The sequence below is a fragment of the Battus philenor genome, unplaced genomic scaffold (genome assembly GCF_028537555.1).
Source record: "Battus philenor isolate CCGP_79_NKW_IND1 unplaced genomic scaffold, ilBatPhil1.0.hap1 SCAF_6, whole genome shotgun sequence".
Classification (NCBI taxonomy): domain Eukaryota; kingdom Metazoa; phylum Arthropoda; class Insecta; order Lepidoptera; family Papilionidae; genus Battus; species Battus philenor.
In genome coordinates, this window is record NW_027181726.1 from 4,632,862 (window position 1) to 4,655,622 (window position 22,761).

At 31.8% G+C, this 22,761-nt stretch overlaps 4 protein-coding genes across 4 annotated transcripts in view; 2 read left to right on the top strand and 2 right to left on the bottom strand.

Annotated features, from left to right (window-relative positions):
- The window catches only part of LOC137930634 (uncharacterized), a 115,093-nt gene extending 108,925 nt beyond the window's left edge, over positions 1-6,168 (bottom strand). Inside the window, exon 1 of the mRNA XM_068773943.1 lies at positions 5,800-6,168. Within this exon, the coding sequence (XP_068630044.1) occupies positions 5,800-5,969 (170 nt within the window). The 5' untranslated portion in view covers positions 5,970-6,168. The remainder of the gene's footprint in view (positions 1-5,799) is intronic.
- Positions 6,169-6,764: 596 nt separating this feature from the next.
- Positions 6,765-8,901, top strand: LOC137930635 (fatty acid-binding protein-like). Its single transcript, XM_068773945.1, has 5 exons — positions 6,765-6,869; positions 7,060-7,180; positions 7,249-7,418; positions 8,314-8,424; positions 8,581-8,901. Exons 2-5 carry the CDS (start codon positions 7,111-7,113, stop codon positions 8,641-8,643), a joined length of 414 nt encoding a protein of 137 aa, XP_068630046.1. The 5' UTR covers positions 6,765-6,869; positions 7,060-7,110; the 3' UTR covers positions 8,644-8,901.
- A 1,072-nt stretch (positions 8,902-9,973) lies between these two features.
- Arl6IP1 (ADP-ribosylation factor-like 6 interacting protein 1) lies at positions 9,974-12,303 on the top strand. Its single transcript, XM_068773800.1, has 3 exons — positions 9,974-10,125; positions 10,303-10,674; positions 11,503-12,303. Exons 1-3 carry the CDS (start codon positions 10,111-10,113, stop codon positions 11,692-11,694), a joined length of 579 nt encoding a protein of 192 aa, XP_068629901.1. The 5' UTR covers positions 9,974-10,110; the 3' UTR covers positions 11,695-12,303.
- A 2,065-nt stretch (positions 12,304-14,368) lies between these two features.
- l(1)G0196 (inositol hexakisphosphate and diphosphoinositol-pentakisphosphate kinase) overlaps positions 14,369-22,761 on the bottom strand; it is a 34,879-nt gene continuing 26,486 nt past the window's right edge. Inside the window, exons 24-29 of the mRNA XM_068773744.1 lie at positions 21,107-21,280; positions 19,471-19,653; positions 18,920-19,043; positions 17,811-17,920; positions 16,342-16,445; positions 14,369-15,324 (exon numbers count right to left, since the gene is read on the bottom strand). Of these exons, the coding sequence (XP_068629845.1) occupies positions 14,728-15,324; positions 16,342-16,445; positions 17,811-17,920; positions 18,920-19,043; positions 19,471-19,653; positions 21,107-21,280 (1,292 nt within the window). The 3' untranslated portion in view covers positions 14,369-14,727. The remainder of the gene's footprint in view (positions 15,325-16,341; positions 16,446-17,810; positions 17,921-18,919; positions 19,044-19,470; positions 19,654-21,106; positions 21,281-22,761) is intronic.

A 22,761-nucleotide genomic window follows, 5' to 3' on the forward strand; every position in this document is an offset into this window, starting at 1 on the left:
GCATTATCTAGATAACTCATAATTCTATGCTATTTCATACACGTATAGATCGTACCAATTTTCACAAAGAAATGCACAGCAATTAATGAAGTTAGTTTCAATTTCGTTTATTAATATTAATGGAGTCTTTCAACTGGCAATTTATCTAGACGAGTTTCCACTACGATTTTTAAACAAAAATGAATATATGGTGTGATTAGTTACAGGTGTAAAAGCTATAAAGAAGTGAATATAGCTTGTTTATCAGTATAAAGCTTTAATTTAAAGGTTTCACTTATTTCAAATCAATCTATAAAGAAAATATTTCGATTTATTATTTCTATTAATGAATGGGACCGGCCAATAACTACTGGCATAAAGTCAGAGACAGATAACAAACAATAATTAATTTTAATATGTAGTAATCTGAATTTAATTATTAAAACGATTTCTTACTACATCATTTATTATTTCTAAAACCTTCGTTTCTGTATATAGAACACCGTAAATTAATTGACAATAAATGAGCTAAACATTCACGGCTTTAAAGATTTTACACTTGTAACCAAATCACCATGTGTAAATGTATTTTCAAAATGATTTTTGCAATAACAAACTGATTGGTGACCCCATTGTTTTAGAATGCCAAGTTTATCGAGTCTATTTATGTCTTAGTGAATACGAGTGCTTGTGTACTGGTGACATTGTGCGCCGCTCTCATCAGCAGCGGTCTCCAGGTCAGTTCGGGTTTAAATGTAAATCGAGAACAATATATATATGGCGCACGTATTTCAATTACGATAGGTTTGCAAGAGCATTGTGTAAATAACAATTTTTATTTAACTAACATTTAATCGAAATATTAAAGTAGACAATTTGTTTATTTGTAATTTTTTTGCTAATTTCACGATTTTCTGAATACATTTTTTTAAATAAATCAACGAACAACTGACTTTCCTCGTCACGTGACAATAATGGGTACACATGATGTATTAAACAATATAAAAAGTCTCAATACATTGGTAACAAATATATAATGGTAATATAGTAAATACACGAAATACACTGACGAATTGTTTAATCAATTAGTCTAAATAAAGAAAATCAATATAAAAGTTGTGTCAAACTTTACGTGTATAGATGATGCGATATGATGTCATCAATGCATATGGCATTCGCTTCGGTTTGCATAATTTAAAGTGAATGGAGCGTCTAGCATAATTGTTTCTTGCATAACGCGATTAGTAAACTTTTGTTGTTTATTCAGACTTTATTTAGTCTTAAGTTGTCACTAGCATATCGTTTTCTTAAATTTAAATGGAAGATTCACTTTAAAAATGCAGTTGTTTTCAGCGGGTACCTTGGCTGTGTACTGTATACATTACTGTTCCGTTTTGTGTGAGGAAGCCTTGCTTTAAGTACAATCCACGTAATGGTAACCGTTCATTGCAAACTCACACGTAATTGCTACTGTTATCAATCTACTTAAGATCTTTGATATGAGTTGCATCGGTAAGCGTAAATCTTACGCTTTCGTATTAGTACCAGTGGAATTTTATGAATGCATCATTTCCAGATTAACCCGAGGTCTGTTCTATAGTGATTCATTGGGAAGGTTTTGCTTCTAGTGTCATTGTTTATTCATAAAACGTATTAAGAACATATAGTCATTAAGTTCTTTGTTTAAAAATGTTGTAGTGGTATTTCAATAATAATTAATTTTTATTCAGCATTCGCTCAAAAAATGCCACAATAGACCTCATTAATTGATAGATAATGACGATTTATTAATTATATAAAACAATTACTTCCAAATACTTTAAAAAACAGCCCCGTGTGAACGTATCTTTAGACATCATTACAATTGTTGGCGCCCACTGCGTCTATGTCCCTTTCTCTTAAAAAGTACGTTGAAAGTTCTTTTGTCTGGCGGATTAAATATATGGAGTACTTTATTCAGCTATAATAATGCAAATTTTTTCTATATGATTGTAGAAAAAATACGTAAACATAAAAGTGATTTAAAATATTTCTGTCTGTTACGATTTACAGACTAATGGGGTTTAAATTGGTTAAATGCTGATGGCGCTATGTTTATTTCTTGATGATTACTCATGGGATCTAAAGAAAGGCTCGATTGGTAAACGTTGACAGACTAATGTATAACATTTATTTTATTCGCACCTTTGAAAAACATAAAAGCGTACCATAATGTGAGAAATTTCCAAAAATAATCACTATTCTCATCAATAAGGCACATGGAAGGGTTGTACTATTAAAAATCTATAATATATCACATATAAATTTCCGGTGCGATGATTATGTGAGACTGCCACGCAAAAAGCGATAATAAAATCTTTTCGGTCTAGTTAACAGTGTACGGTTAGATAATGTATTTTTTGTAGTCTTAATGACACGCAGCGTTTGCACTTAGCACTGCATATATATTTTCCTCCTATACCATATAAAGGTGTGATTTGTTCAATATAACACATATACAGTCCCCGGCGATAAATATTGCAAATCGACCTTTGGAAAGAGACAATCGGCTAATATCGAATACTGTAGCATGTTTCACTTATAAAGAAGATAAGTTTTTGAAAGGATGTTCTCAATTACATTACCCCTGTGAACGTTCGTCATGCGTCCGGCATTTCCAAGCTTATTTGGATTACTCTTTCAGAATAAAGAGAATAACATTACAATGTACATAGACAATAAGGAGCTTGAGAAATAACATATTTAGAAAAATATATTAATTCGTAGAAAATAATTAAAATATTACTAATCAACAATTTATATCTTCGTATTATTATTCATTAAGAAATTTTTAATGTTACTAAAATTTTTATTTATTATAATCAACGATTTATTTTTCTTTTTAAATAAAATCTATATGTCATAATGTTTTATATTTATTCTTTTAAATTTGGAATGCGTTAAACCGATTAACACATTAAAAAAAAACTTTTTTTTATTTTTAGTTCGTCTAAATTAAAATAGATTGAAAAACACGTAAGTTGATTTAAAAAAGTTGTGAGTACTCTATATTGCAACTTTGGGCACATGGATAATTTATATGTATATTTGAAGGTTTAAGTTTTGTGGACGCGCGGTCGGAAAGAGCAGCTTCTATTTGGTCGTAGACTATCAAATTAATATGCAAGCACGAAACCAAACAAACGCTCGTCTCACACCATAAGGTAAGCGTGCGTAGCACAGGATCCCGACAACTGCCATACGTCTAAATGACACTTGAATAAATATTTACTTTAAAAAGTCTTTCCAGTAAGGTGAATGTACCCCGGTTTTCAAAATGCTATTTAAAAATTAGAAATAATCAATGGTGGAAGCTAAACCAAAACAGAGCATTTCATTTGTGGTTAGCGAGAGCTTCAAGTGACCTTGACCCCTGCAAAGCTTGCGAAACGTCTTTGCTAGACCGGTATTGATTTTATCCTTTTCTATACCCGGCATTAACGAAAACAAGACAATAGCATCTCGGTTAACTCTTAATTTAGTCATAATATATATTTTATTTCATTCAGTACATGAAAAAAAAATATTTTTATTACAAAGGTTTAGTAATGATATACATTAATTACAAAAAAGAGTAAAACATTTTTGACGATAATTTTTTTCTGTGCTTTTGAAATTGAAATTGGACAAAAATTTTAATCAATAAGTTATATGACAGGTTTCATTGAATCAGTTTAATTTACTAAATATACAAAATAAATAGTACTAAACGAGATTTTATATAGAGTGTGAAGTTGTTGTTTTATTTCTGTGAATTGTTCCAACAAAACATTATTTTGTGTTCAATAACTGTCCTCTTGCACATTAACTAAAAAATTTTGCTGTTTTTTTTATTTTTAGTCTATCACAATTTGTTCTAAATGTAAGTTATTTATAATTATTCATTAGAACTCAAATTTCTTTAAAAGAAATAGATTATATTATTTGAAATTGGAAATTCTGTGGCATAAACATCCTATATAAATTTAAATTATCTTAGTAGTTTATGAATTTTTGACTGACTCTTGATATTTTGTTACTTTAAATAAAAAGCTAACTAAACTTATTTGTAAATTTGACAAACAGTAAATGTTGTTTTGATTATTTTATTATATTGAAACCTCTTATGAAAATACAAAGTGAACTAATTGTACAGTTGCAGGAGCAACTTCTGAATTAAAAATATTCATAATTGCTTTGCTAGTAACAACATAGCTATAACTTATGTTCAAAATAATAATGATTATCATGTTTTTGGTAATTCATAGTAATACATCAGTTTTTATTATTTTAGAATCTCTTCCTGTTTACTCATGATTTCCAAGTTAGCATTGTATTATGGACTATATTTAAGTAATCCATTAAAATTACTAACTTTGAAAAATACATTTGAAACAAAAACACCAATCAATATGTTAGTTTATGACCTGGGACTTAAAGTGTAATATAAAAGTCAACTCATCATAATGAGCTACTAAAAAGTTAATGTATGAAGGATTCCAGAATTTTATAAAGCAACACTTGAAAATTACAACAATGAAGTACAAAACTTTTTAAATAAAATTGTATTTTAGAATGTAATAACCAAAAAATTATATTGTATATCAACAGGAGTTAAAGGAGGTAATATATAGGATATTCTAAAAACTTTTTATCATAAACTTTTCTCTCCTTTTTACACATTTTGGCTAATTGTCTTACCTCCGCTATATTTAATTTAAGTCAAATTTTAAATGAGGCAAAGTTTGAAAAAAGTTGGGTACACAAAATGAAATTTTAAAAATAACACAAGTTTTTTTTTCTTATGTTATTAAGGTGTTGAGTAAAGAATTCATCATTTTTAATTTAGGTTAGAGTGCCATATTCAGGCATTGCAATACTGTTGTTCTCAAGAAAGATGACAAATCTAGCTTTATTATCACACAATATTACTGTTACGAACATTTTTCAATTTTGACTTCAATATATTTATAAGCAATGTTTGGTGCTTTAAACTTTGTTATTTAAATGCAGCTTCTCCAGACTTAAGACATGACAATCCAGAATCCAGGAGCAATTTTTTTCTCAATTGTTTAAAAATGGGCAATGAACACCCCAAAAAATGCTAGAAAAGCAAATTAGGTAAGCAGACATATACAAATACATTTATATCAAAAAAATCACAATATGAATTTTTTTGGATAACAACAACCTCATTACAAATTACCCAATAAGCATATTTTTATTCTAATATATAATAAAAAAGTTATCACTGTAGTTACTATTATCATAGGATTATTTAAGACAGTAACCAAATCTGTGAACAAAAATCACTAAAAAGACTCATTTATTTTGAATAGTCTGCTCTATGGCCAAGCAATACATGTTTACATGGTCCATATAACATTGTACAAATTTAAAAATTAATGCTTATTGTAGGCATACCGATCCCATCATGTAATCATGCTGATATCTAAATGTTAATAAGTGATAAAGCAGAAAAATAATAACTTAAGGTATTACTAAATGATAATAAAATAAAAATACTAACAATCAATGTTAAAATAAAACAAAGTGTAAAATACACTTTAATGACAGTGATATTATAGAAAAATAATTATACCTAGCAGGTTTCTATAAATATTTCTAAAAATATACACTAACTAAAATTTAAAACCATTAAGAATTTTTATCTTTAACTCAAAAGTAATAATTAAATAACTATAAATAAATAGGAATTTATTATATATTAACATATAATTCTAGCGAGTATAAGCCCTGTGCTCCAGCTTGAAAATTAATCAAAACAATTTAAAAGCTCACTTTTCAGTCAGGTACTGTGTTGTCCAATAGATTACTTCTCCTGGTAATTCGAATTCTGTTATCGTGTATCCACCAATATTAACTGGTAGTTGATCATCGACATATACAGTAGCAGCAAAACGTTCGAAAAATACTCGGTAGCACGTTAAATAATCATCTTTATCACCCATTTTTATTACTTAAATAAATTAAAAGGGAAATAAGAAATAACGTGAAATCGACCAACACTTGTTACTTGTTTTACAGAAAAGTTATAGCTTATTTACGTGAAGTATCATAAGTAAAAAGTTTTCACTCTGTATCATTTATTCTCTAAAGTCACATACTCTTAAAACATTTGATTGTAATTGAATTTTACAAAATTGATAAAAATCAAAACATTCAATTCACATCTCGCTCACACACGTCACTCCACTAACAATATTAATCACCATTACAGAATTGTACGAAGTGTTGCAACATTTTAATAGGAAGATAATACTAAGGAGAAAAAGTGTAATTTAAAAAAATTGTGTGTAAAACTATATATTTAAAATAATTATTATTTTGACTTAGTCTAATTTATTTCGTTTATTTCAATTAATCAGTAAAAAAGTGTTATTTCAAATGTCACTGCTCGGTAACAACACAGAGAAGGCACCTCGGGATTTTGTTATTTAAATAATATCTTTCTTTTAGTTTTTTAAGTACTTGACGAATGAACAAAATGTTTAGATATTTCATTTAAAAAAATTATCTTGGCTACACTTACTTATTTTCCTAAACAAAGAATTCTAATGCGACTATTTTTAATAGAAGGAAAATTATGTTTATATTGCGTATAAAATTAAAGCGTAAAATAATAAAGGTAATTTCATAATTAGGTACGTCTTAAATAAAATGAACACTTCACAAAACGAGCGAGAAGAAAAAAGAATTTTCTATAAAAAATTGTTAATTATAATATTATCATTTAAAAGTTATATTTTGATGAGTGCAAAGGATGACATTAATTAGATACGAAGTTATATTTTATACTGGGCAGAACTATCCTCTCCTACAGGCATATTTATCACAAGACAAGGGAAAACGTGAGTGATTAATGAAGATAAACAGTTGTTATCACATTTATTTATCTGCTTAAAACATTAATTATGCTGCAAAAAATCTGCTGATATCATCGTTACAGTGTCAAAAATATTTCCTTTCATTGATTAATTTTCAATAGTACATTCTCGACTAAATTTTAAACGTTCATACTCTCTGTTAATTAATTTTCAGGTCATTTAAATTTTAGAAACGAATAAGGGACGTATTTTTTTCAATTTAAAAATGCCATCAATTCAAGGAAAATATCAACATTATAAGAACGAAAATATTGATGATTATTTCATCGCAGTGGGTAAGAACATTTTCATATGTATTAATACTTAAACATTTATTTTATTTCTAATTATTAACTTTGTGAAGGTGTACCATTTATGGGACGCAAAATGATGGCAATGTCTTCACCTTTGATGGAGATTAATTTTGATGGTGAAAATATGTCTATTAAGAATTCATCCTTGCTGAGGACAGTTGAATATAAATTCAAAATGGGTGAAGAATATGAGGAGCACATGCCCAATACTACAATCAAGGTACACACACTTATTATTATTAGTTAGTGTTAAGAAACATACACATTTGTTATCAAACAACCAAAATCTGTTTACTTAAAAAGCTGATTCTGGAACATGAATATTCTGTATTTCATAGAATATTCTGAATTGCAGATGTTGAATATTCGAAAGCTTCTTGTATTTTCTGTTTTGAATAGGCAGGCTGATTTCCACCACGAGGCAAAATTATATCTATCTTAACTCCTTAAGAAATCTTGCAAGACTCACATGTTGAAGTTTTAGCTTAAAATGTAAAACACTTTTAATTAAAAGGCAAGCAAGACTGCCAAATATACTTGTTTTCATAAATGAAATGATTCTCTACACCTACATATGTAGAAGTAAAAAATAAAGTTCTTCCTTTTGTAAATTTTATCTAGCTATCTATTGAAGCTGCCTCCATAATTTATCTGCAATTACTACAGATCAATATGCATCCAAATATACTAGATAATAGCTGGATGTGGTGTATTAATTACATGTTTTCTGGATATTTTCTGAAAACAAAATGTGCTTGCTGATATTTTTGTTGTCTATTTATTTATATTTATAAGGATCATAAATATACCAATACAATCATAAGCAAATATAGCTAACATTACTATTAGGGCTAAATATCACAATAATTATAGATGGCCACAGCATGCAAAGTTATGAATGCAAAATGATGAAATAAATTATGTAAAATGATATAATAAATTATGAAGAATAATAAGGGATACATCAATTGATATTGTACAAATAACAATAATAAATTAAACAAATAGTAATTTAAATGTTTATGTAAAAATTTCATTACACTTTTTAAGAATAATAACAAATTATTATTAAATCCCTTCCATACTAATTTAATTAAGTTTTAATATTATTACAGAGTGTAACAACTTTAGTAAATGACAATGAAGTGGTCACAGACTCTGTTATTCCAGAAAGCCAGGCAAAATGTGGAAGGCATTATTTATTTACTGATGATGAATGCATTGTTGTAAGTAATAAATTGAAGTATTACATAACTATAATAGTATTAATAATGTTTATCTTGTTACATAAGAGTTGCCTGTGAAAATATCGTTTGATTTCTAACATCTAAATTAATACATTTAAAACTTATTCTCAACAAATAATTGTTGTTCTGTTACAGACTTTGACCCATGAAAAAGCAAAAACACCCGGCAAGCGTTACTTCCGTAGAGTAAATGAGTAGACATTTATAGTTTTCTATATTTTGTCCAAAATCCAACCATCACAAGCATTGTTTTAATATAAAAATGATGACTAAGCACAATGTGATATTGTGAAGCATTTAGATTTTTCAATTTTATTTATACACTATTTGTGCAAGATTGTAATATATATATTTAATATTTTTTAAGAGGACTGTTACAATTAAAAAATGAAATAATTTTATATTTTAATATCACTCTATTTTTTACTTTGATGAAAATATATTGTTTACATGTTTTTTATTTATTTTTTATTCTGATTTTGGCTTATACCTTAATAATTTTACTTATTTCCCGACTTTGTTATTATTTTACGTTATATGAAATAATAATTATTATCAAGTGTGATTACTACAGAATTACTAGGTTTGATTTATTTTGAAAGCCTCACTAAGATGTCATGTTCTAAATATTTATTAAAGTTTTTTGCGAAATATCGATAAATTGTTAGCAAAAAAATAAATCTTTATTAACTACTTTATAAGATCATTTTTTTCATAACACAAATGATTTGATGCTATGAATTTATGAACTTTTGAAATAATGCCTGAATTTGTACTCTCACACTAGAAAACTGAATAAGTTGTTTTTCTCGTAGCGTAATCGGAGAGATTTATAGGACAATTGATCATTATCACATTAATTTTTGTCGCGTTGTAATATAAATAACTTATGTCCTCAAGGGAATTATTATATATTATTTACTAGGAACAACTCCAAGTGAGTTGAAGAATGAAAGGCATTTATATAGATAAATGAAGACTTATAGCCAAACGATACAACAAAACCACAAGCGAAGGAAAATACGAAGGTTAATTGTTTATCCAAGCAAAAAACCTTAGAATTGGTGGTAATTAACGATACGTTAATTTGATACAGATTATATATTCATTTTTGTAGTGTAGGTAGGAAATCGAAAAATAACGTTAAACATAAGGGCATACCTTTACAAAGAAAAAGATCAATGCATACTTTGAAAATGATATTTGTAAAATATCTCTCATTAAAGGTTTAACTTAAGTCCATATTACCATTCTGATAGCCAAACAAAAAGTAACTTTTAAAATATACAGATCAATTTCAATTACTCTCATAATGCAATGCGACAATGAATATCTTTTTTTTTTAAATAAACTAAAGATTTTAACGGTTATCAACAATTAATAATATTTTTTTTATGAATTTGCTAAAATTTACTTAATATGTGACTTAATGTTCGATGTAATATAAAATTCAGACAGAATTTGTACGTCCCACAAATTTTGCTGTCTCATCACTTCTACTCGGGACGCAATTGTCGCGAATTAAAAATATATTCTATGTATAATTTTGTCTGTGGTTAGGCGTTTGCCGTTGACGTACTGAACGGAATTACTTTAAAATTTCAATTAGAGAAATATTTCGAGATTATTAATAGTTTAACTACATTGAACACATTTTATTGTAAAATGACTCAAGATCAGGTAATAATTTTTCAGCTGGTAGGAGTACAATTTTTATTTAATTTTTATAAGTATATTTATTCATTATCGCGGTACACTCCTATTATAATTTTTGCATTTACTTTAATCTTGTACCTTTTTTATTTTAATAGTTTATTACAACTAAGAATTGTATTGAATTATCTAATCTATTTACAGGAGCAGCAAGTTAGAAACCTAAAGAGGATCTTAGAAGGATGGCGTATGGTCCTTATACCTTTAAAGTCTGTAATCTTGTGGGAACAACAGTGGCACCCATGCGCTTTATTCGCATTTATTTCATTGACATACTTGTTCATTTGGCTATTGGATTTAAATTTTCTAGCTACATTTGCTATTACCGGTTTGGTAATCAATTTCGTTGATTTCCTCGTACCTATTGTGTGCAATTCCATCTATAGTCCTAATTCTTGGACTGGGCAGAATGAAAAGATGTTTGAAGATATTTGCAGAAATTTGGTTAACTACTACAACAATATCTTTCAAAACATATGCTCATACTATTCTTTGCGGGAGACTCGCCCTTGTATGGTAAGATTTTTTAATATGTTTCTTTGGATTTTAATTGATATTTAAACAAGGTAACATAGAATAACATTTTTGTGGATCAAGCTTTAGTGAAAACATTGACACTTACTTGAATCTGATTGTTGAAAATAAATAATTTTGTTGAGTAGAATTAAGATAGATTAATAGAAGAGAATATATTTTTATATATATTTTATAGCTTTAAAACTATAAATATTCTTCTCTTGTCGTGAGTGCGGGGGGTCAGTCATAATTTTTTTATATTAGTTCAGTTCTCAATGGAATCATTGTATCTGTAAATGATTGGCTACAGACAACAGATGTATTGCAAATTTGTTTTATTATTGTTTGTTTCTTGGAGGTGTCTTTGGTATGCCTTTAAAATTTTATCATATGTCTATTCAAAATTCTTATTCTTGTTTTGAAACTGAAACACTACAGTCATTTATTGACCATATCAAGACTTTTAGAATTACTTATTTAACTAATTTAGTTTCCAGCTGACAATTTTTAAAATAATAAAATCTTTACAATGTCAAATAGATTTTTTTTTGGTACTAGAACTGTGGTTTTCCTCATTAAAACATAATGTGAATATAAAATGATATATACTAAATAATATTAATTGTAAAATATGGTTACCTGGAAGAAATCACTTCTTTTAATAACACAGTGTAAACTGTAATTATCATCATGTTTTATTTGATTTCTTTTTATGACTTGCTTTGTCTTATGTACAGTGAGGAGTAAATAAATAATTATGAGATTTATGTGTAGATGTAACAAATTTGCAAAATTATCAACTTGTAATAAATGATATTCTTTTTTCAGTACTATATTATTTCCATCAGCATGGCCTGCTCACTGGCTTGGTTGGCATCATCAATTAACAACATTTTCCTGCTGTATGTCTTTACAACTGTTATGCTGTTGTGGCCAGGTATCCAGCACCATGGGCTTGTCAACATGTTACTGTCTGTGGTCAATAAGGCACCAAAAATCCCACTACTAAAATCTGAATAATACCATTGGTTCTATAAAAAGGCTTTTTTATAAAGTTGTGATATGCATCTGGTCACCCCTTAAAGTTTAAGCTTAGCATATGCCTTTTAAGCTTTAAATATTTAGTTAAATTTTATGATATAGCATTCTAGGGTAGTGGTTTTGGATATTTTGCACAATGATTTTTATCATCTGATGGCTCTCGTGTTTGGAATAAGTTTACAGGTTTAGTAGTTTGGATTTCTTATTGTACCTTAACAGATACACTTTAAAACTTCTCCAGATTTATTGCTGTGATAAAATTCCATGAAGATTAAAAAACATATTAAGAATTTGTTTTATTATACCGAATATGAACTTTTTATAAAAATTTCTCACTTCATTGCAGTTTTGTATAACAGTAAAAATAGGTATAGAAAAATTCAATTAGATAATACTTACATGCATTCCTATATGTTTGTCTGTTTTGTTTAATATTATCTGGTTGTTTATGCTTTGTATAGAAAGATGCTATTATATTATTGGCAATAAATCTTAACTTTGTTTAAAATTAGTGCAAAATAAGAGTTAATGTTAAACAGTAAGTTTATGTGAAACAGTAAATAGTTTTGTATCAGCGTCTTAGGTTATTAAGTTGCCTTATTACAGCTAACATTACTGTGTTATCTTTTGATAAATAAAAGTGATTTATTTCAATCCAGCCATCTTCTTTATTTCATATTAACAAAGTATACAAGACTAACCACACAATCATTAATGACAGCCTTTAAAACTGTTCAAAAATTTTATTGCCTTTATTTCACTTGTTTTAAAATGAGCTGCCATTAATTTTAAAACTAGTTGTCAAATAGGAAACATCCATAAAAACATTAAATTCCTTCTGTATGTTAGATATGAATGAGAAATTTTATTGGATAATTTCATTGGTGGCATTTATTACGACCATGTAAAAACCTCATTAATAGCTTGTGGTAACTTTATTATTTATTTTTGGTTTCCGATAGCATACAGTCATATACAGGATTATAGAGTATATGGTTAAAAGCTTGAATAGGGTGAATGCATAGCATATTATTCAGTATAAGCTTTAAAACTTTCACATCTATTTCCAGTGATCATATAAAAATCTTCACTGCAATGTATTTTAACAGTCTGCAGAAACAGACTGTTAACAATAATTATTTTTATATGTATTAATCCGAATTTAGACAAATGTTTCTGTACTATATTTTTATTACGTTATTTTCCAAACCATTGATTTTCGGATAGGGTGTACTACATATTAATTGACAGAAAAAGCGCATTTACAACTATTTTTAATTACCCTGTATAATATATGTTCTACACTACAATTTTAAATATTTATGCCTATTATAGGAGTTCACTAATATTTTTTTATTAAAATCCTTAACTGTAATTTGAAGTGCGATAAGTGATATCTACAGCAAAGATCTCTTATTATTCATAATAGTAATTATATATCAAGATAGTGGCAAAGAAGGTAGTGTTTGTGTTGCTACTGAAACTGCTGTACCGCGTTTCAAGTATGTGGCACGGTGATACGGGGGTATCGTCAGTCCGCGGTTAACACTGGGTGCGGCGGTGTTCGATTCCGATCTCGCGACGTTGTCTCAAGGCGCGGTACAGCACTTTCGGTAGCGCTCTAACTACCATTACTATAGCTACTAAAGAACTAAACAAAGTAGCCATACAAATATTCACAGAAAACCATAAAAAGTATCGTGACTCATTATTTCAAGGATTGCGTCACAAGCGTATACATACGCTTAGAAGCACGCGGGTGTTAGAAATTGAATCTAAATATGTAAATAATAATAATACCTATGAGTAAGATCACACATAAGCACCAGTAATAATAACTGCTACATTCTTAGACAATGGTTAGATATATTGCTTATCTTTATTGGCAACCATTTTAATCGCAACTTGAACTTAAATGTGTAGAATTATTTATCTAGTGTCGTGAAGTGGCTGTATGACCACCTTTAAAGTACTAATACTCCATGTGACATGTGCTGCACACAGTATCAAATATGTGTCATCATTGATATGTGCCTTTTCGTATTTTCTTATGATGTGAATAGGTTAAGAACGGGTATATATGAGCCGCTCAGCAGCCAATGCGAAATCCATTTGGTATTTTCTGATTTTTGAAAATTTTGATGAAATAATAACCTTCTAAGTTATTAAAGAAGCCCTTTTAAATAGCTTCTGAATATATTGTATAACAATTTCAGAAACCATTGTAAATAAGTCCACCTTTGAGCAAATTTTTTTTCATAAACACTGTTATAAAAATTAAATAATTCTTTTTCTTTTGATATTTGTTGGTAACACTGGGAAACAAGAAATTCATAGTAACTGTAACCATTACATAAATTTCTTATCTTTTTCAGCTACCAAAACGTCCTAAAATTTTTAAGATGCTGTCATAATTTTTATAAATACTTACGTTTTTATTTACACACCTGTATATGTCTTGTTTTTGTGTTGAGTTTACACCTCGAAAAAAGACAATACACTTTTCTAATTAAATTAATAAACCAATAATTTTAAAACTGATTTAACAAAAAACATTACTTTCCTCCATTTTTGTGTTTTGGACTTGACTTCTGAGCGGCTCATATATCCTAATATGTCATTATCACATAGTATTAAAAAAACAACATTGTTTGTCACTTTTTATTAATGTAAATTCTTATATATACTTATATTGTTAATCCACCAAAATAAAAATTAAAGACATTCATGTATGAATGGAACATTTAGATAACGATTTGCTCTACACAATAAAAGCCTCTGATGGATCAGCTGGGCGCTCACAATCTGAAAATATCAACAGCCATTAACTTTTGTTTGAACTTAAAATATTTACCTTTATTTATCCACTTTAAAAGTATATTATTCGAAATGCATCATGTATATTATATACTATTATGTAAAAACATTATTTTATATTTATCAATAGTAAATCAATGGGAATTGGTTATTATTGACGCATAGCTTTAATGCAAGTGCAAGTTATGTTGTAGATTAAAAATCGGTGACATTAAATCCAACTTTAACGTTAGAGTCTTTTGCTTTGGTAACTACGGGAGCCCCCGGTGCTTCGACGCCGTCGGTCAAGTTGTTGTTTGACTTACTCTCTCGTGAAGTGCTCGCTCTGAACTGATCCTCGTCTACTAACGTCGTAGTGAACCTACTGGCGGCAGGCGCCTGTGAACTGTGGCTGCTCTTTTGTGCACTACTATCACTATATCTTCGACTCCCATTGTTTAATATATCGTTTCTTTTTGCCTTATGTTTGTTGTCCTTGTTCTGCAAGTTTAACGTGTCCAAATTACTAAACTGGTTCAATAAACGTTCCCCTTTGACGCATTTATTTTTTATATCAATTTCAGTGTTGAAATTTTTACTACTCGAAGGTATCTCTTTATAGAAATCTTCCTTGGTTTGTTGAAAGCTCAATCCGTATAGGTCAGCGGAAGTATTGCTTGTGGAAGGTTGACTGGTATCCGGCTTCACGCTGGGTCCGGGAGATTGTGGTGTCAAATCATTTTTTATTATTCTCATAGGGGACGAACAAGCGTCTACGGATAATGTGTCTTCGTCGTCTTCGCCTTCCGCGCTCTATAATAATTAAAACTATATAAGTAAAAAATAATTATTGTTATGGTAGCATACGTTTGAACAAATTTAAATAGTTTTATTGATATATAATTATGAAAAGTTTTAAGGACCGTATAGGCACGTATTCTGTTGAGCTCTTTAAAACGCCCAAAGCGATCTGATCACCTGTGATGACCGAAATTAAACCACAATCGTTCGACAATCTCCAACCGAAAAGAATCCATTCAGATGTGCAGTATCTCCCAGCAACCTCTGCAGTGAGGACATATTGAAGTGCTGTAATTTTATAACGTTTAAAGACGACTTTGCCAAGGTCGTCTGTCCACGTTATTGGTCTTGTCTTACGTTGCTCGTGCCGGTCCTTGGTTTTCACTCTAGAACCTTAAGGCCCTAGATGTAATTTGTTTAGAGCGCTATGCAGTTTGCACGCTGCCAATCCAGCTTGAAAATTTGCTGGGCTATGTTACATTTGTTCGTCTACAAATCTTATTTCTGACTCGGTCTTATAGAGTAATCCCGAGCGTAACCCTTTCATCATGGCTCGTTGAACGGCTGCGATCGTGCCAATGGAATCCAGAGTTTTTCTACAGTACATAGTTTTCAAAATTTGCCACTAGCCTCCGGGATTTTTTCTAAACTAGGACCAACAAATAGCTCAATTATGTACGGTTACATAATGAGCCTCATCTCATATATAATAACAATTTTCATAACGCGCTTCCTAAAATTTTTGTTTTTAGTTTGATTAAATGCTACACCGCTGCAACTTTATAGTATAAAAATTCATTGGCAATGAGGTCCGAAGTGGAAGACTATGATACACGCTGTAACATGGTCTCATTAAGTTATCACAGGCAACACAGTGGTTACAGACTTAAATTATTAAGGAATAGTCTCCTATATTTCTTTACACAATACTTTTTTTGACAGGCTATTACAGTAGTATGCTAGAGCTAGCAGATTAATTTACAGGGACGAAATACATTATATTTCGTGAAGCAACAACATTGTTTTTACCAATAGTTCTTGGTCGGTGCCGGAGCCGGCAGTTGCCTCGTTGCTGTTGAACTCCAGCTCCGAGGCTGCAGACACCGGAGTTACGTCGCCGCTAATACACGAACCTGTTGATAATAACATACTCAATTTTATTTTAACGAGTATCTGTTAAAATAAACATACTTGACTAAATGTTTTTAAGAAGAATAAAATTGATAAGGCCACAATAAAGTTCACTTTTATTTAAAAAAAAAACATTCCTTACGACGAGACGAACGAAGAGAACGTCATTTGGCGACTTTTTTGACGTCGCTTTGACACTTCTGTCCAAGTGGTCTTTGCAGATACCGCGGGTTCGAAACGGCAGGGTGCCTAGTCTTAAAACCTCTTTTAAGGTAGCGTTTCGTCCTACAATTTCACCGAATTGGTGAGCCGCTGAGTTCTTTGATCGCTTAGGTGTACGCTCCGTGGAGGGACGGGGGCATCTCAGCATAGGCTGTCATCCATTTAGCATTCGAACTCAAGGGTGTTTACGGCCTAACCACGAGTTGGTCAGTTGCTTGCGCAAGAAGAGAATTGACAGAAGAAAATCCCGCAACGGTTCTACCTAGAACGATCGGGGGTTGGCCACTTCGTTGGTTTGTGTTGAATTCGGTCGCCACTTGTGTGACATTTAATGCAAGCATAGACGTAATACGAGTAATGTTTATAGTCAAATCATATAGAAGAGATAAAATTGAATGGCCATCACGAACAAATATTCTCTAATATTATTTTAAAGGTGAACTTGATTAATGGCCCACCTTATATGTTCAGAACAACATTCATCAAGCATAAACGTGGCATCTCTTGCAGGCACAATCTCTAGCTCTCGTAACTTGTTCCGAGATTGCACTCGATGACTTATAGCATGCATTTCTAATAATTTCATGCACAGCTCCAGATGTTTGAGAGATGGAAGTGTTAATATACATTTCGTGACTGTATTTACACTGATAATAAGTTATAGTCGAGTACGATGCTACGACCTACAAGCAACGATATTGTGCGTGTTTTGTACGTGACCTAACATTTAAATTTAATAGTCTGTTTGTGTTACAGGTGAGTTGTAATACAAGACATTTTCGGGCAACAATTTGAATAAAAAGTATTTCACATAATACTTTTACTAAAAAAAAATCACTATCAAAAATTTACATAATTTTTTTAGAATAATTGCATGGTGTCATTTGGGGGCATGTCCACGCGGCGTCTACCCACGAGCCGGTAGACGCGGCGTGGGTATGCCCGCCAGTAGATAGACCGAGGATATAGGGACGTAAGAATGCGAGCAGCGCAAGCGCCGGTCATCGTGGCGATCTTTGGGGGAAGCCTATGTCTTGCAGTGTGCGTGTATGGTCTAATATAATTTAAGGAAAAAGAAGGAACTTTTTAATTGTTCTAAGAAATAGCCCATTTTCGTTTCTGTAAAACGGAGTGTTGTGGTATACCTGGTGCGTTGGTGTGCGGCATGAATGGGTGCAGACTGGAGTCGCACAACGTCGCCGCCTCACCGTCCCACTGGGGGAGTTTGCTCGGCACATTTTTACTCCAATTGCTACTGGAATCCACAATATTTTAATGCACCCAATACCTTCGTTTATCACCACTTCGAACAGCCTTTCCCAACACTAAATATTGCTATTTGCGATTGATTTACGCGCTCGGAGAGACAATTTTTGTATGTACAGTGTAAAACCAGTGAAAGATGGATCAATAAAATGCAATTAATGACTAAGCAACTAAAAACATGAAAAAAAAACCAAAGCAGCACGTGATGAAGTTTGCGATACTGTGATGATCATTATCTATCATGTTTGTATTTCTTTAAATACCTTACATTTTAGTAATGAATCCTAAAGCACGTTTAGTAGGCATTATTTAAACATTTCCAGATTCACAAAATACAAAGTAAAACAAAACAAAAATATAATAACAGTAAGGCAAGGCATTTCAAGAAAAGTTACTTGTAGCGCTACAAGTTCCTTAGGCAAAGGATTTAAAAGCGTCCCAATGTTACCAACAATGACAAACTCCTTATTGATTATTGAAAAGTATATTATAATGTAAGTATTTTAACGTTGAACGTAATTTTTACTTGCGTGAGTATGGAAAGGTAGTCACAAAGTATTATCTCAGCATATAACACAGAAGTTTTTACGACAGTTTTTTTTAAATATATAATCTGCACAATTTACACAAAAGTTAAAATGTGGATATTGTGAATTACTACATGTGATATTACAATATAAGTTATTTTTTTACTTTTCCAGAAATTACGTTTAAAAATGATGATGAAATACTTTCATTACAAAACACTTGCTTATACGGTGATGGTATTTTAAAAATATAAATATGTTTTCAAGTGGAAACCACAAGCGATTAGGAGCGGCTCAGGTCTCCCTCTACTCTCTCCGAAACTAGGCCAGTTATCGAGGCGACCTTTGGGTGAAACCTGTTTGTTGACGGCGTCAATCGAGTAATGATGACGAATACGTTTATACATCCTGGTGACGTAGTGTGTAAATTTGTGGACATGTGCGTGTGTGTATTACGTTACCTTTCGGCGAGGCGAGCGGGGTCGTTATGCGCGGAGGTGGGCGAGGAGGGACCGGCGGAGGATACTCCGCTCGGCAGCTCGCCCGACGACGACATCAGAGACGACGGCCCGCTCCAACCAGCACCTTCGAGATTTGCTTTTCAAAGTTATTTGAAAGCTCTTTTGAATTTCCAACTTAAATAAAAAACGATTTTAATAAAAGCGTTTTTTAAACATGTGTCAGCCGAATGTCTTCCGACGTGTTTCACACTATTCAAAACGGAGCCTTGTGTTCTTAAATTGACGAAAGAGAAACCACCTCCTCTGGGACACATGATCCATCGGTCGTGTTTGTATACGTTCCGTATGTGTATGTACGTATACTAAAATATATGTGGTTTATGTCACCATTTAAGCTATACATCCATTACTGTGAGAAGCCTTACTTAAACATTTCCAATACGATCTAAATAAGGTAGTTTGTCCAAGTCGGGGGTGAATATAGGACGTTCCGCTTGTCGGTCCTTGGTCTGGACTGTGGTGTATGTAAATCTGTTCTATCTGTCGCTTACTATTCGTGGGCGACTGTCGTTTGACGTTGGACTGCGGTTGGTGCGCGGGTGGAGTCCCGAGCAGCACGGGCGCGGCGGTGACCCGCTCCAGGAACGCGTCGAGCTGTCGCAGCGACAGCGCGTTGTGCAGCGTCTCCAGCGGCCGGATCGCTGGCACGCCGCCGAATCCTTCCAATGCTGCTACTTATAAAGCACGCATTAACAATTTAAATTATATAACATATTATTATAACACACATGACACTTTCAAAATATTAGTGGCCATTCCTAAAATACGTCTCTTAAATATCTCGAGATATCTATAATTAGCATTAAATTATCTTAACGCTGATCGTTATGCTTTCTTCCACCTCTCTCCCTCTTCGTCAGGACTTTCCCCTATTCAGGACGAACATATTTTATAAACGACCCAAGCAGGTATAAAAATAAATATATATATAATATACGCACTTTTTTTTCTCTCTATTCTTTTTAGAATTTTAATACAAATGAATAAGTTTTTGTATTTTAAACCTAGATTTAGATTTTTATTGTGATTATACTATGTTTTACAATACAGTGAATATAGACTCAGAGATAACCAATTAAATATAAACATAAACATTGTTATGAGTCTGCCCATCAGTCTGCCAGGTTATTTCTCTAGACAAAAATTCTTCTAGTTATAAATTAGTCATGTTGTTTTCTACTTATCTAGACTGCTAACATTTTGCAATAATGCTCTTTATATTCTTTTGTTTCAACATATTTACGATTTTCCAATATCATTTTATTTCATTTTTGAAAATAGCGCAAAAAAACAGGCGTATCTATTGCAGGGCTCATAAATTGAGGGTTTCTTGTAATACAATTGAATACTTTAAAGCGGATTTGAGTTTTATTAAAATCCTATAAACACATGCTGTAGAGGCTGCTGAAATGTCTATAAACATTTACAAAAAAATCATCTTTTAATAATGTGGATAAAAGTATCTCGTACATTTTTAAAAAGGCATTTATAAATATTTTCAAATACAATTCTGCTATTAATACTGGATATTACAATTTGTAAGTGTAGTATTTAAAGAAATGAATTTTTCAACCAGAACTAATAAATAGTAAATGCGCTGATTATTTTATTTTCTTAAAGTTGCCTGTAGTATCCGTAAAATAATTGTTATTATAATTCACTTATGTTAATACAAGTTTTACAATGTAACTTTTTTGTATAATTTGAAAGTTGAAGCAACAACTTAAAATCATACATATAGTAGCAAGTAACGATTTAAACACATGTTCAGAATACTATTATTAACGAAAATTTTTATTAAACAGAATCAGAACGGTTAAAATAGATATGGGAAAACTATTTTTTTATTAAATTAAACATTAAACACATCAGTCAATGAAATGGATGTATTATAATCTTTCTCTTATAATAATTAAAATTTATATCTTATAAATTGATATGGCACTGATAGTCATAAACGCAAATATAGCATTTTCATAAGCATGGATACATCACATGACTATGATTTGGTTATTGACGGGAAAATATTCAAATATACTGATGTACCCATATCGTATCGGATAAACGGTTGCTAATGTTTTAGACGAGAGGGAGAAAAAGAGGACGTGTTGGAGAGGAGAAACTTACTGTTGCTGGCTGCGGCGGTTGGTATCATGACGCGGAGGTTGGGCGCCGAGCTGGAGCCCGAGATGACGGCGGTGCTGAAGAGTCCCGCGGCGCCGGGTAGCTTGCCACGCGCCCCCAGCCCCAGCATCTTGAGGTAGCTCATCTGACCGGCGATGCTGTGCCGCTGGCGCCGCCCTGCGCGCCACACGCTACAGCCGGTGCCCTCGCCCCAAGAGCCCGCGCGACCGTCCCTCGCGACCGCCCCGGCCGGCGCCCTCGCGGACAGTGTGGGCGGGGACAATGACAGGGAACGCGCCTCTACGTTTACGGTTTACGACGCGAGTGGGGGAGCCGGTTACGTGATACAGATGCGAGAGTGTTAGATAGGTGGTGATAGGAACAAATAGATACAATTAGTATACGTGTAATTGCCATAAATATACAAAATATACATATATAGATAGATAGATAGATAGATACTGTTCCAAGCGTGCACGATACTGAATAGATTTAAATTTGCAATCCGAACCGTGACAACACGTGTGGCGACTGACGACCGCAGCTTCATCGCGACAAACACATGCGTGGTCACCGCATTCCCCCTGCATCCACACCTTGCATTTGCTTGTGGGCGTAGAGGGAAGCTCGGTACTGAACGCTCATGTTCCTCTCGATGCGTACACAAACATGCACATGCAGTAGTCAGACGCTCACACAAACGCGAGGCGGGTAGAGGACACGCAACACACAAGATCGCCGGCCAGAGTGAGCTGCCAAGCGCCACCGCCACGAACACACTACACACTCCAAAGTAACATGACAAATTATTTTAAAAAAACGACATTCACTTTTCAAACTAGCCGTTATTTCTAGCCCACAGATTCCTTGTATTATGTATTATTTACACGCTTGACGTAAATATACAAATACAAGGAGTATTTTTTTATGTCAAAAAACAAACACGATTCAAAAGCTTATTTTGATGAATGTAAGGAAAAGAATATATTCAGATCGATCTACAGAGGATAAAAGAAGATATATAAACGACTTACGGATGACAGGTGAAGTGCGACCGAAGCTCCTTCCCCGCCCGTGCTTTGCTCCCGACATAAATCGTTGCTGTTGTCCCGGGTTGATAGTCACATTTATATAATTATATACCAATTTAACCCTTTACCAATACTATGGGTAACAGTACAGACACTATTTGGTAATTCTACGCCAATATAAGTTATAATTTTGCAACACAAAATACCAATTCATTAATAAAATTCTGCAATATATTATTGGATTTCTATTTATGATTAAAAAATCATATTAAAAGTAAATTGATGGAATATTATTCAACAAACGAAAATTTCAATGACAAGAATCATCTGCAAGAATTCTTTTACTGAAGAAAATCTATGTGCATCATTCTTAAACTTTTTCAGAAGATGTCTTGTCGTGGAGTTTCTTCCTGCTTCTTCTTCTCAACTATAACATCTTGCGAAGCAAAGTAGACAGATATAAAATGGAGTTAAAAAAATTATTGTATAAATGAAACTTCACCTATGTTGCTACAATAGATTCTTTTAAAGATTTTTTTATGTTATATTAATAGTCGACCGATCGCTCCGCGTTTCATAAAATCTTTTTTTGGTAATTTTCAAAATGTCCGAAAAATATTTTGGTCT

Excerpts from the sequence above, each read along its gene's own strand:
- Arl6IP1 (XM_068773800.1), top strand. Across the intron at positions 10,675-11,502 it reads GGGAGACTCGCCCTTGTATG|TACTATATTATTTCCATCAG; the intron begins GTAAGATTTTTT and ends TTCTTTTTTCAG.
- LOC137930635 (XM_068773945.1), top strand. The coding sequence starts at position 7,111 with ATGCCATCAATTCAAGGAAAATATCAACATTATAAGAACGAAAATATT. Across the intron at positions 7,181-7,248 it reads TGATTATTTCATCGCAGTGG|GTGTACCATTTATGGGACGC; the intron begins GTAAGAACATTT and ends AACTTTGTGAAG. Across the intron at positions 7,419-8,313 it reads TGCCCAATACTACAATCAAG|AGTGTAACAACTTTAGTAAA; the intron begins GTACACACACTT and ends ATATTATTACAG.